At 42.0% G+C, this 15119-nt stretch overlaps 1 protein-coding gene across 1 annotated transcript in view; it reads left to right on the top strand.

Annotated features, from left to right (window-relative positions):
- LOC133947867 (GDNF family receptor alpha-2-like) overlaps positions 1-13861 on the top strand; it is a 53379-nt gene extending 39518 nt beyond the window's left edge. The window contains exons 6-8 of the mRNA XM_062382214.1: positions 668-808; positions 5334-5476; positions 12330-13861. Coding sequence (XP_062238198.1) covers positions 668-808; positions 5334-5476; positions 12330-12476 — 431 coding nt within the window. The 3' untranslated portion in view covers positions 12477-13861. The remainder of the gene's footprint in view (positions 1-667; positions 809-5333; positions 5477-12329) is intronic.
- The last annotated feature ends 1258 nt before the right edge of the window (positions 13862-15119 follow it).

Here is a 15119-nt window from a genome sequence, read left to right as displayed (position 1 = left end):
TGCTCAAACAATGTGCACAGACCAGCTCGTGCATATTTTTCAATCCCGGCCAAATGTTCGATAACAGCACCGCGGTCATGTTGCGGCAGCAGTTTGCAGTGTTTTCGAAATGCAAATGTGGATGAAATAAAAAATAAGTACAGTGGTTGCTGAAGTGTCCATATTTCAGTATCGGTCAGTGGCTCCCCACCATGTGTCATAAATTGTGCAGTATGAAGTGATAATATGTAATAGTGTTTCCCGGATTTCTCTGGAAAATGTTACATAAAGTGCATCTAACACCCCTGACTCCACCTGAAAGCATCAACACGGAAAAAGTAAAATGTTTTAGTACAGCAGGGCTATATTCAAACTGTACACACACACACACACACACACACACACTTCCCAAAGCACCCACTTTGAAAATATTCATAATATAATGGCCTCTTTACATCTAAAATTAAGCATAACAGAATGCTTCACCACCTTCCTATAAATTCAAACAGCACAAACTAATTCCTATGACTAACGTCTTGTTGTGCATTTTATATACTATTTGCAATGGATGTAGTCCATTATTGTCCATTAGTGACCCATAACTGTTTGTCCTAATGTCTCTCTCTCTCTCTCTCTCTCTCTGTGTGATTGTGTGTGTGATCGTGTGTGGGTGTGTGTGGATGCATAGGGACCGAAATGACTCCTAACTATGTCGACAGCAGCTTCTCCAACTGGACCATATCCCCGTGGTGCACCTGTAGGGGCAGCGGAAACCATGAGGAGGACTGTATGGACTTCCTGCGCTACTTCACGGAAAACACATGCCTAAGTGAGCCATCTCGACACACGCATACTCTGCATGCATTGCAAATGTGTTTTGTAACTGATAGGGCTCCAGCAGTCATGCAATATTGATAAGAGCACGAGTGTGTGATGCGGTAGTTACTCTTGCTGCCATGTAAGAGTAGACTGAGCCATGAGCATCGATCTAATGCAACTTTAATAGTTTCATGTCAGATTCTGTTTTGAAATGTTTTGGAGCTCCCCCATGAGATGGATGTGGATGTGATGGTGGAGACTGAATGTGGAAAATAATGAGTGGAGGTGCAGAGGTGGGCATTACCAGCTACTTTAGACCTCCAAAGGCTCTTTGATCCAAGTGCACGGTGCAAGTTGCAACTGGGATTCGTCCTAATCCACTCAATTCAGCGGCAGAAAAAAGAGGGCTGCGGCAGGCAGATCGTTCAAAAGGTCTCTTAATTAATCATGTGGTCATGTGGTCATGTGGCGTTGTGGCGTGTACCAGGCAATAAAGTAATCAGTGTGACATTCCTTTTGAAAGCCAGGTGTGTTTGCACATTGGTGTATTGCTGGTATGATCGTGGACATGTCAGTCCAGAAGAAAAAGCACAGCTCTGCAGAAGAAACAGTTCTACCCGTCCGCAGAGAGAAAGAGCTCAAGCAGACCATCTAGCGTAACAGCATGATTCCGCCAAAGCTCCCTGAGGTGAAGCAGGCGTGAGAGGAGGCGGAATGTATGCGCATTGTGCAACCGCATATGAAGGTGCATAATCCTGTCTTGATAAACTACTGTGCCACTGACTTCAGAGAAGGGTTTTTGTTGGTCAATCACACAATCGCCTTCTGCTAGATAGCAACGTGCCAACAATGTGCCTGACCAAATCTCATTGTCAGGCCGACAAGCCCATGGGCGCAAGTGTATTTGCTATTTTAACAGCTTAGGCTGTGGATAAGAAGATGGCATCTAAGTGGGACAGAACCAGGAGACTGGCCCCTGGTATTACATTTTCAAAAAAAATGAACTTTTAATTTATTCATTTCATTTAAATTGAACGTGAAATAATTTATAATTTACTTGAGTGGGTTATTACGAAGGAGGAAATAAAGCTGCAGGGATTAAGAGAAAAATATTTATGGATGAATGGACGATAGATGGATATGTGGGTTGAAGGATGGATGGATGGATGGGCAAGGGATGGATGAATGGACGATAGATGGATGAGTGGGTTGAAGGATGGACGGATGGATGGATTTCTCTGCTTCACAGTTTCAGCTTATCCACGGACACCCCTTTGCCCAGTGATTAAGTTGAAATTAAATGTTCTTAGTTCTTCAGAAAGGAGTTATTTCTCATCAGTCCTCATCCCTCCTCCGGGCAAGATCTGCCCAGACTTTAATACAAAAGAAACCATTTGCATGTCATTTTCACATTCAATCCGAGAGCGTTTAAGGGCTTATTCCTTTCTGGAGAAGAGTTTTATGAAAAGGAACAGATCTTGCACAAATGAAATAATAGGTTAAGCTAAAATACATAACATCTGTACATCTAATGCCTAATGTGCGGAGTGCAGAATGACAGAGCGCTTACCTCAAACATCCCTGTGATTTGTTTCTTTCACTGTGGAGTAAAAATACGGACAGCTCCTTCCTTGCTACGCCGGAGCGAGCAGTGTCATCAGCGCTACAAGACACCATTGCCTTTAACATGTTCCATTGTGTGGATAATGCTTTCAGACCATTTCAATAGATTGCTGGGGTACCGTTTTAGCTGAGTGTGCGGGATGAGGGATGAGGCTGGGAGCTGAGGAGGCGTCTTGAAAAATAACACAAAATGCTGCATCTCCTCTCTGCAGTCAAGCAATAAACTTCGACACAACAGAGAGAATACAGTAAATATACATGTGTATGTAGATACATACACTTATACGTATCCTATATATGTATATACTGAATATATAGTGTGTGTTATACTGTATATATACATGTGCGAACAGTTTATGTGTGTGTGTGTGTGTGTGTGTGTGTGTGTGTGTGTGTGTGTGTGTGTGTGTGTGCATGTGCGTGCGTGTGTGTGTGTGTGGGAAAATATGTGTTTGTTGAACTGTTTATGTAAAAGAAAGGATTTGAATGTATATATACGTGTGTGAGTGTGTGTGTGTGTGTGTGTCTGTGTGTGAGTGGCAAATTACCCTTCAGCTCCCCATATCCCGCATCTTTTTCCATTAATCCACAAACCAAATCACACACTGAAATAAAAACCATGTTGTTCATGTTCTCATGTTAACTTACAAATTCAATTGTCGTAAAAGAAAAAATACATTTAGAATAGATGGTTGATTAAAATATGTGAGGAATCCAGAAGATATTACTCATACTTATAATCCAAACATAGTCTGATGCTTGATTCCTCGATTCCTTCCCCTCCCTATCTCTCCTCATCTTGTTCTTTCCTCCCCTATCTCTTATTCCATCTGCCCCTTCAGGTAGGGCAATGCAGGCTATGCCCACGGGTTAAATGAAAAAACTTACCCAGAGTCATTAAAAAAATGAATTGCCATTGGCAATGAGCTTAATCACCCAGCGGAACATTTGGGCACAGTAAAACATTCTTTGTGGAGGCCCTCGAGCCAACTGCTTTGATTTATGACTTTATTCCCCCATCTTACAGCATCTGTAGAGGGAGAGCTAGCCATAGCCAACGCTGATAAACAGATGTATAACTTCCCATGTCTCAGCACTACTTCACCAGCTCTTCACCACTCTCTGTGCTTTCATTCTCCAGCAGCAGCCGAAACGCCAGTGTTGCTGAGTAGAATGCGAAACCCGAAGGGTTCTTTTGTGTGTGCAAAGTGTGCAAGTGTGTGTGTGTGATTCGCTGTATAGTATGCCTTACAACACTGTGTAGGTGGACAGAGATGTGAAAGCTATGTGGCCATGCATTGGGATTACTAAAGTGTGTGTGTGTGTGTGTGTGTGTGTGTGTGTGTGTGTGTGTGTGTGTGTGTGTGTGTGTGTGTGTGTGTGTGTGTGTGTGTGTGTGTGTGTGTGTGTGTGTGTGTGTGTGTGTGTGTGTGTGTGTGTGTGTGCGTGTGTGTGTGTGTGTGTGCCCGTCCATCCCATTTTTACATGTGTATTCCATAACTATCCTATCTGTTCTTTGTGTGGTGGTAGGAAAATGCTATTTGTCCTTTGTTTGGGAATGTTTTGAATTTCATCAGTAACATAAATCTATTCAAAGTAATCTCTGCATGCTGACCTTATAATGGAGGTGGTTGCCAAGCAATTACATGCCTTGCCTTCTCTCCGGCTGAACAAAGAGAAACAAGCCTCATGTTTTAAACGGATGAGCAGTGAAAAGGTGCTCAGCCCCTGTTTTACCATATCCAGCTGAAAAGCTGACTGAACAGGGATTTATCACATTTTTGCAGAGACTCACACATGCACCTCGACACACAAAATGACACGCATGCGTATACACTACATCTGCAGGCGCACACACCAGCACTCTCCTCTGTTTGAGCTGATTGATTTGCTACTCATAAGAGATTCCACATAAGTGTCCAACTGCCGGCAAACAAATTGGGGTTCATCATCTCAAGAGCATATATTTTGCCACTGTTCGGTCAGCCTGTTGCAATTTGACATCAATTGTTGCAACATGATTTTTTTTAACTGGGCCATGGAACAAAGTCTTGTGTATTCAGTAAATGTGTGACCGCAAGATTAACTTATAGAAGATAATAATAAACATGTTAGACATTCTCTTACTAATTTTCACAAACGTCTGTCTGTGTGTGGAGTGCATATCTCAATTTGTCTTCAAAGTAAAGGCACAATGTTTATTTAGTTGCTGTACTGCTTTTATTTAGAAAAGTTGTGAACTTGGGTCTGAATATTGTGATGATTGCCATGTATGAAAAAATAACAGCAGTTGAGTCCATCTTTCATCTTATATTCAAGCCACACACGAACAGTAAAAAAGCAGATTCTGTTCTATTTTTTATGAAAAACACTGACCATCAATTTTTCTCTGCAGATAAACCAGGTCATTTTTCTAACTTCACTCTGCACCATAGACTGTTTATGAAAAGCTCTGCACACTAAGCCCAGCACGGTGTATGTGAATGTATATTGTAGAACCGTTTGAGGAGAACTACTGACAAGGAACAATTGTGAACGAGCTCCAGAGCATTAATATGGGGCAAGAGAACATCCCATTCAAAACAAACCGGTTTAGAATGGCACCGCACCAGTTCCTTAAAGCTTGAGCTGCAGTGACAGATTTCACAAGTAGGCATTTGATTGCTGTTTTTGATTAGTTTGACGAACGACTCTCAGGCTTACTGACAAAGCAACAAAAAAAAAAAGTTCCTCTCCTTCCTCTTCTTTTTCTACTTCATTCCTCAATCCCTCTCCGCCCTCCCTCATTCCCTTGTTGCCAAAGATTGGGCAGGAGACCAAGAAGTTGACTTAGAGCTGTCTGTCTGTTTGCTGGCTTTTTCGCTGGGATGGCAAGTTGAAAAACAAATGACTTTATATCTCTGTCCCTGCAGGAAGTGCCATCCAGGCCTATGGTTACGGGATAGATAACATGCAGAACAAAAGTGCGCCTGTCCCAGGCCCCTCGGCGGTGACGAAGACGGGAAGGGACTGGTCAACGGGCACCTCAGAACCTCCATTCGTTGCCATCTCAAAGGTAATAGGTTTGCACTGGTTGTTGCATTGCAATTTATATGCAAAGTGTAACACAGATTCATTATTTCCTCCCCGCTCGACAATCAGGGAGGCTTTTTGAATTAAGGGTGCTAAATCCTGAATTCTGTCATTTTATAGGTCGACCCACTGTTTAAAATTTTAACCGATATGATTTGCGGTGGCACAGATACGCCTCCTACATTTTCAGAAGTTTCCATCAAGTTCTTTGCATGGATTTGTTCAAATTGACCCATTACAAGACGGACCACAAAAACACTCCTCCACTCTCCTGCCGTGACAGGAGGATTTTGTACAGTGGCAAAACCATAACGCTCAACTCTCTGCGCCATTCATATTCACATCTCATTCAATCTCTGTGATTGTTAAAGCAATTGGCACATCAGAACATACACTTTATGATAAGAGAGTTCATGCTACACCCAAGATGATGACATTTGGTTGAAATAGTATATTTCTCTCGCACACAATGACGCATTGAAAGGAATGGGGGTGGGGGGTTTAATCTGGATTAGAGGTTCTAAAATACTGGCCCAGGGCCTGTTCTCTGCTGAATGCTGTCTACTCTGAAGACTGCAGTCAACTCTGCCATAACTGGGTTCACCGCCTGGATCAGGAAAAAAACACACCACTCTTTGCTGTGCTGCAACAATGCATGTTCATTTTCTCTTCATATAAAAGGTGAAAAACACAGAAGCGTATATTGTCCGTCACAAAGACTACCTGTCTCTGTCTCTCTTGAACAGGACAGAAATATTTCACACGGCATTTTGGGCCAAGGAGGGGTTCTTCTTTATTTATTTTCCTTTTGTCTAGCTGTTGAGTGGGATTACTTTTCACAGTGAAATATTGTACTGTTTTACAGATGTATTTTAGATGTGCCGTGCAGCCTTCTGCTGTAAGACTGATGATATTTTTCACCTTTGCAGGAGACCCAGTATCCAAGCTTGGCTGAATTAGACACTGTAGTATGAAAGTGTACTTTGTAAAATCTTTAACTGCTGCTGCCACCGCCTCGGCTAATGTTGATGGCATTGTTAACGTAAATTTCCAGTGACTATAGCTGATATACACAAACTCCAAGCAGCGTGAAATGTTTATGTTAGTAGATTTCTGTACTGAAGGAGTGACTTCCATTGAGTCATCTATTTTGAGTAACTCCAGGGGCTTGCACAGCCATTAAATGGTCGCTCTGCACCGAACTCATGCAGTGTTGTCCTTGATGCAGAGGCCCTTATTGTTGTGTAGACAGCAAATTAAAATCTTAAAAATGTTGCAAAGAAGATAATTAATGAACAGACATCAGTGATAACAATTGCAGTGTGTATGTCGCGGAAAGGTATTGGAGGGAGAGACAGAGGGAGAGAGAGCGGATAGCAGGGAAGGAAATGGACGGTGGAAGTGCTTTTTCCAAGTGTGTGTGTGTGTGTGTGTCGGTATTGATGCACCGCTCCGCGCCTGTCTCACTGCAGCGTGGTGTTTAATTTATTGTAAAAATGGTAATTAGGAAACAATAAGACGTGTGATTACTCAAGCAGGAAGTTTATAATTAGAGAGGGAGCTGGTAGGGACATTTTGGGCGGCCCTACGTTCTCAGACAACTATGCCTGGCAATTAAAACTTGTCAAATTTCCATGGCAGATAAATTGGGGGAGTGTTGTTATGGTATGAGTCCTCCTGGCAGAAGATTGACTGTCTGGGGCGGTAAATCTCAAGGCGGCCGTCGTCGTAGCACACACACGCACACACACTCACACCACACACATACACTGAAAGATGTGTACAAAAAGCCTGGGTAAGTATGTGATGCATGGAAGGATAGATGGTTTTGGGTTTACTCCCAAAGTCCTACAACATGTAGATTAGGGTAAGGTTGATTTGAGACTCCAAATTGAGCATAAGTACGGGCACCCCGCCTCTCGCCCAATGTCAACTGGTATTGGCTCCAGCTCCCCCTGCAACCCTCAAAGGATAAGGTATAGATAATGGATAGATGGATGGATGGATTGATGTTTCTAGGCAGTTAGGCAACTGGATAATTAATGTGTTGGCCTTCCTTCCAAACCTATGATTAGAACTCTGCAATAGATGGATGGATGGATAGATGTAAAAACATATTCAGAGAGGACTGAATAAAGGAGAATCTATGAATAAGCGTAGTCACATTAGTCCCACTGCTGATGTCTAACAGGCTATAGAGTATTTTCAGCCAATTAAAATGCATAATTATTCAAAATGTCACTGTCAGTGGTTGTTTGCTTTAGCCCGTCCTCAGTAAATAAACATATGGGCTGCAGCTTGATTATTCAAACATTGTAACTCAATGGAGTCACCATCACAAATCCTGCTTTACTGTATGTGGGGAAAAAATACATTCTCAATACACTGATACTATACGTGTCTCATGGTAGTAAGCATGATTTAAATTTGAATGCCCTCACTTGACACAAAATAGTTCAAATCTCTTTTTGTTTCATCTGGAGTTGTGTTTGCGAAGGGATCTGTACAACCCCCCCTCTAACCTCCTATCCATTGAGGAGCCGGTGGTCTCTGTGTTCTCATGCTACACTGTCATGTGTTGATTTTCGGCTCAATTTCATCGAATTGACTGTGGACTGTAACTGCGCAACTCTGGGCTATTGGATGAGTATAGCCTTGGGAAATTCAGCCGTAGCGCACTGTCTATTTGACATTGCTGATCGATAATGAAAACACATGCTCTCTACATGTGTAGTTACCTGAGGAAGCTCATTGACTAATGTGATATACTCTTATAAACAGTTCAGACGAATAATGGTGGATGTTTTCCATCCTCTCTTTCTTTCTGTGCATGAGTTAAAGCCTGAATAAATGCCTGAATAAATGCCTGTTTTGACATTTTCTGTATTCAGTCAACGGTGCATGTTTGTGCTTTTAGCCACTTGTTTTTGTGCATGTGTACCTTCACCAGTCTAAGTGTGTGTGTGGATATTGGCTGCAGTCAGAGATCTGGACTCATGTCAACAGGCTGCTGCCACACATCACTGCCCTTGCTAATTAATTGGCTTTTAGTCGCGGATGTGTTTGGACATTGTCAAGCTACCCGTAGTTGTTTTCCCTGATTTTGGCAACTGTCACTTAACCATTTCTTTGCAATCCAGCGTGTTGTTACACAAGCACAGGTACTGCGATAACAGGGGGTATTTTAGACACCCCTTCTTTCTCCACCTCACTCTATTTCTTTTTTTCGCTTCTCTCCTATAGGTAAAATATGTCTTGTTAATATAGTTCAGCACAATTTTCTTGTTACATTATTTATTTTCTCCTTTATGTGTTTCCTTGCTTGGCTGGAAGATGAGGTGTTGGCAGATAACATCTGAGTAGATACTTTTTTTTTCTATGTACAGCAAAATTGACTAAAGTGCAATCTCTGCAGAGGTGGCATTGGTGAAAATAAGTTGAGGTGATGATGGTGGAGGAGGAGGAAATGTTCCATGTTCTCTGTGCCTCTGTGTGTGTTGATGGAAGCTGGAAATGGGGCCTCTGTAAATCAGGCAAGACTATTTTAACTTGGAGGCAAATGGTATACAAAAAAATATTCAACATGCAAAAAACTGTATGTGGGTGCATAATGAGTCTGAGAACTTTAGTGTGGATATAACTAGGAACTCTGAAGGGCATTGGGTTTAATATCTGGACTGAGAATAAACATAAAGAAGACAAATTGAAACGTTGTGGATAGTTTTGTTTGGCCAACACTTTTTTACTAATTAAGACTTTACAATCTAACAAAATCTAACCTCACTTACCAAGGTTTGTATGCAACAGACCCCTAATGTCTGGAGCTTTATGGCTGCAAATTCTGACTCTGGCTAATACATTTGACGTGCACTGCTGTCAGCCCTGCACCAGCAATGGTGGTGGGCGTTGCATGCTTTTTATCCATCCATCCATTATCTAAACAGCTTATCCTATTGAGGGTAAATAAATACCCCCACTCTGCATGTTTTTGGACGATATGAAATTATGTCATAGTGGCCATAAAAACCTACTTAGACGTGGGGAGAACATGCAAAACTCCACACAGAAAAAAACCTGTCCAATTTTTGTGTAGCTTAAGATGTTTAAGTTGGTCTTTGCAGAACCAGATCACTCTTTTCCAAGCCAGTTTAGTCTCACCCAACCTCTAACCCTATAAGATAACTTGGCTGTGGCCCTGAAACGCCTGACTCAAATTATGAGGTGAAATAACCACATATCCATAAGATGAGGGGCTGTGATAGGAGTGGGCACCAGTTTCAGTAATATGGTTGACCAAGTGTTCTTTTACTTTTTCTTTTTAGCAGTCTCCTTCACTTTGGCCCTTATACAGGTCTCTGTCTTGTTCCTCTCCTGCTCCATTTCCTGCCGAGTTTTCCTGGAGAGACTTGTCCCTCTTTCAGTTGGACTCTCCTGTAGCGTCTTTTTCTTATGTTCATCCACGAGGATCCTTTCTCATTGGCCACTTGAGCCAGAAGGGACTCTGGACTTCGCTATTTCCTCCTGGTGGGAGGTTTTTCTCCTGCTTCCATTGGAGACAGTCTTTATCTTGCTTTTCTTCAGCTTACCTTGGTGCTGCTCTGAGGTCGTTGTTCTTTTGTTTTAGCTTGTTATGCTGAGCCACAGTGGAGGCTCTGGATTTCTCCAGTTCATCCAGCAGGCAGGATTTCAGCTGCCTCAACTGGAGACGTTCACTTAGCATCGCAGTTTTTTTTTTCTTCTTCTCTCAGATCAGGTTATTTTTCTCAACTCTCTCATTGTCCACTTGAGCAAGACAAGAGGATCTGGATTTCTCCTGCTGCATGGGGAGGTGCTTAGTCTCCAGCAGGTCTTCCACCCTATTTCAGGGCAGTTTTGATCTTGTTGGTCTTTGCTCTGTGTACCTCCAGCTGGGCATGATGGGAAGCCTGGGATTTAGGATATTTGCCCTTGTTCTTCAGCCTTTGAGGGAGAATCAAACTCTGCAGTGTCTTTGTCAGCCTCATCCAGCATGCAGGGCTTCTTCCTCCAATTGTTGTCCTCTTTCTGTTCATGGAGCTGTGCATCTAATTCTGTAATTCCTCTCACATATCTATCTGGATTCTCCTCTCAGATTTATTTAGAATGCAGAGGCTTCTCTTGCTGTTCTTTATCTCACATCTTATTTGTTCTTCCAGGTAACTAATGTAGCATTTCTTACTTTTTCAAGGTTTTTTCCTTGTCTGACATCTTTGGTTATTTCTATTCTCTGCCCCTGTTCTTTCTTTATGTATCTGTTCACTGCACTGGTGTGTTGTCCATCTGTCTGTGTGTGCATCTGGCTCTCCTTTTAGTTTCTCGAAAACAGCTCATCCAGTTGACGTCAAGGTAGTTCTGAAGAGCCAAGAAAGGGCAGAGTCGATCGTAAAGTATTGTGGAAGAGAGTTTCTCAAACTACCAACCATAGCAATATCTCCACTATTTATTTTAAATTGCACTTTCTGTGATATCATTGATGATGCAGCAATTGTCCATCGGGTAGACCGAAAGACAGACAGACAGATGTGGAATCATCAGTTGGATTGAGGGTTAAGGTTAAAGTCTAAACAACCACAAGTGTAACAGTTACTCTGGTCCTTAGCGACACACGCCAAGCTTGAACTTGATCAGAGGAACATATTACTCACAATACATTTAATGTAAGCTTAATTACTCTATAATAAATGCTTGTTCAAAAAGTGCCGTTCGGTGTGTCCCATTGTTATGTGAAATATAGTCTGATGGGGGCGATAGATGATTAACACGACACAGAGTGTGACGTAAATTGTTTGTGACCATAAACTTGACATAAAGATGCACAACGCATCTCAATTTCCTGCCACTATCCAGAAATGACGGCAAAATATCTCATACACAAAAACTGCCACGTTGTGCATTTGGAGTCAGATGTAATTGCAGCAGCTGATCCACACTCGACCAGGCATGACCTGGTCTCGGCTGTTAGTCGTGACATTTCATCCACAAATGAACACTTGAACAAACTTTATGTGATGTGATCATTCACTGTTTAGTTTGGTTAGTCCATTAACAGGGTGGAGGTGGGGCATTATATCCTGTACTGCAGGCAGCCAGCAGGAGGCCATCCAGACACTTTGGATTCACTTTTTAGGAGCAGTCATGTTGTCTCTCTTAATACACAGACTATAGTTGTGAGCCCATCATGATAGTTATTGAAGATGTTACAACTGTAAAACCCAGACCCCTTCACAGTAGGGGATCAAATGAGCGGGAAAATCAAGAAACAGACTAACAGATGTAGAGAAAGAGATTTCTGGAATTATCAGTCGGAGTCGTAACTATGCTTTTGCCTGTTGGTGAGTAAATATTGAAAGAAAACAACAGCAGCTTCTGGCGTCTGTAATGTGTGTTTGACTTCACAGTGGGTTTTTTGCTGTAATATAAGCTTTAAAACTGTTTAAAGACTGTCTGGCGTAACCTAAAAGAGTTTAAAAAAAAAACGGGAAAAAATCCTCCAAGAAGCCGTTCCTCTGTTGCCAAGTTGTTTAAGAGGCAGAGAGCATACCAAACAGCAGGGCCCTTGAAATACACTTCACATGTCAAAACATTTGGTGGATCAAACACTTCATGCTCATGCCAAACAGGGTATGTCATGGATACATGTATATCCCACTTTTTTTTTTTCCCTGTCTCCTCAGCTATGACCCTGTCCTGCCTCACCTTCCTGCCATATCCTCCTCTCTCTCGCCACATGCCAGAACAGGAAAAGCAGCATGAGTGTCTGAGTCATGACTAACCTTTGCTCATATCTCTCCCTCTGTGTGTCCCTCTATCTTGCCCAGTATCCTGGACGGTGGCCTGAGCAAGACCCGAGCCTGAGCAAGACCCAGGGCCTGCTAGAGGATCACGCCACCTCCGTCTGTGCCAACGCCTGGGCTGTGCTCCCCGGCCTGGCGTTGGCTCTGGTCCTGGCCCAGCATGCCTTATAGAAGTGCGAGGAGAAAAAAAAAAAGAGGTCATCCACCCACAAGCTGATCCCAAAAGCAGGAGGTGTTATTTCTGAGACTGATATTAAGAAGACTGAATCACGGGGGAAGTTGACATACATGGCATTTATGAACGAGAGAAAAACAAAAAAGGAGGAGAGAGGTGACTGTTGAAGTTTTAGGACTGTGAATTTGTTGTTCATTTGGTGTGTTGTTAAGGCGAACCACAATTTTGATAGAGTACATGGCTTTGAAAAAAGCCCCTTGGTAGCAGAGTCCACAGAGGCCGCTCTCTGAGAACGACCCTCGCTCTGACCGAGGCACCAAAACCTGGAGGACTGGAAGCTGATCACATCAAAGACTTCTGTACTTTTCCCACCTAAGGAAGGAGCAAGGGAAGGAACAACATAATTAAAAGAAGACAGCACTGACAGAAAAGAAATTGTTGCGAAAAAGGAATGAGCATGGAGTAAATGGGGTAGAGTGAGAGCGAAAAAGAGAGAGAAAGAGAGACATATTCCTGCTATCAGTCACACTTTCTTTTGTCCTGAATTGGTTCTCGACTTAATCTTCTCCTGGATGAACAGACCAGAAATTTCGGGGCAGGGATGGGGGATGATTACATTCTGTCTGTTCAACACCAGTGTAAACTCTAAATTGTAAAGCCTACTCAGTGTTTCTAAGTGTTGGTATAGTATCTGTGACCATAATCAATCTACCGTACAGCTCTTTCATTTGGGAGACGCTTTTTCAGGCGAAAAAGGAACTGAGGATGCCGACGTTAACAGTTAATGGTTCTTTGGTCATTTGAGATTGTTGTTGTTGATGACTGTGGGTGTTCGTCATACGTACACCTGCACATGTGTATATTTCTGTCTTTATGTATATAAAAGGATTTCCTTTCATTCAGCCTAATGATATCAACAGTACCTTGAGTGGACATTACTGTATGCTAAGATGGCTCTGTATTGAGTATTAATTCTAACTGAAGACCTTCATTATCTGCGTTTATATTTGTCTATAGAGCTTCGATCACAAAGAATGTACGTATACAGGGACGAGATTAAATGAGCTCAAACTGCTTGGAAAGCCATAACCTTTTGTCTGAGTATCACACTGTGTTCACTGAGTGCGAATGCACAATTACTGCGCTGTGTGCGAGTCTGTGTTTACATGCGGGAGGAAAGGGGCTCATAAGGGGCAGCTCAAATTGCCAGTGTGGGGGTTCGTACTCCCCCTCAGAGAGCACAGGTTATGATGCATTGTTTAATTTCAAGGTTTTTGAGAGCGAGGACAACCACTAGAGTGTTTGAATGTGTATCCTTTTTTTTTTATTTTATTCAAATACACTAATAAACTGTCAAAATAAATGCATTTTATTTCTTTAAATCTAGGTTAATTGCACGTTTACATGCTTTAATTCTTCATTAAAAAATATAAAGTGTAAAAAAGAGATTTATCTTATTAAAGAAGGCCAGCTGCAACACTATAATCACTGTGAAATTTTGCAAGAATTGCCCAAAAGGAAGTCTTGCATAAACATTATGCTTGGCTTTAAGAACCAAACCATATGCCTGAAGCAGCGTTTTGAAATATTTCCCAACAGTAATGAGAAATTACACCACCATTCATTGAACAAACAAATTCTTCTGTTCAGCGTATTTATAAGAACTCATTTGCAACGGCTTTATTTGTATTTATTTTTAAAGCTAACAAAACAAATCTCATAAATGTTTTTGCTGTGGAAACAACTACTCAAATACTACAGTATGTTTGCCATAACATGATATATATTAAAACTTAATATCATTGCATTTGAGATATAAACATAGACAAAGAATGTTTTCTATATTTTCCCAAAAATGTAGCATTCTTATAAAATTGAACTAACTTGGTAAAAGAGGTAAATTAAAGTTTGATCATGTGACTGGTCCCTTATCCTATCCCTCTCCTTGAGTTTCCCGGTTGTTTTTCCCACCTTGGGTTTTCATTTTGTTCCTAGATTGTCCCTGTGTGTGTGTGTGTGTGTGTGATTGTGTGTGTGTTTGTGTGTGATTGTGTGTGTGTGTATGTAGGGCTTGGACACTTGACCTCCTCCCGCTGCTTCACCTGCTGACTTCTAATCGATCAGCTAATCAACGGCTCAAACCTCTGCAGGACAGATACCCGGCTCGTTTGTCCGGACTTTGCAGGATCGTTAAGTCAACAATGCAGTAGTCTTACACATGTCAAGGCCAACTTCTCTAATTTCTCTAGTTTCTTCTAAATACTTTCCATTGCTAATTTTTGCTCTCCCTGTTCCTTAGGTCCACAACGACAATTCCACCTCTTGCCAGACACAGTCAGACCGGTCACCGGTTGCTGTTCACTGCCAGTGTGTGGCTCAGCCTCCTGTCCCGCTCAGGCGTTCATTTCCTGTCTCTTGGTGGTTGTTTGCATTTCGCTGCCAAACATGGGATTTAAAAACTATATATAAGTCTCTGTGGTTCAGTTTGTCCGGTTCCTGAGACTTGTACTTTTCTGACTTCTCCTGTGTCCTAGTGCTTCTCTGCAAGTTGAGTTGTTGGACTTCTGATTTTAGCACCATCCTCACCTGTGTATAGACATTTTCTGCATTAAAGGACATTTTTGATTATTTCACCTAAG

The sequence above is a fragment of the Platichthys flesus genome, chromosome 3, assembly GCF_949316205.1.
Source record: "Platichthys flesus chromosome 3, fPlaFle2.1, whole genome shotgun sequence".
In the NCBI taxonomy this organism is placed as follows: domain Eukaryota; kingdom Metazoa; phylum Chordata; class Actinopteri; order Pleuronectiformes; family Pleuronectidae; genus Platichthys; species Platichthys flesus.
Note: the sequence above shows the minus strand (reverse complement) of the source record. Positions and strands in the feature narration are given on the sequence as shown.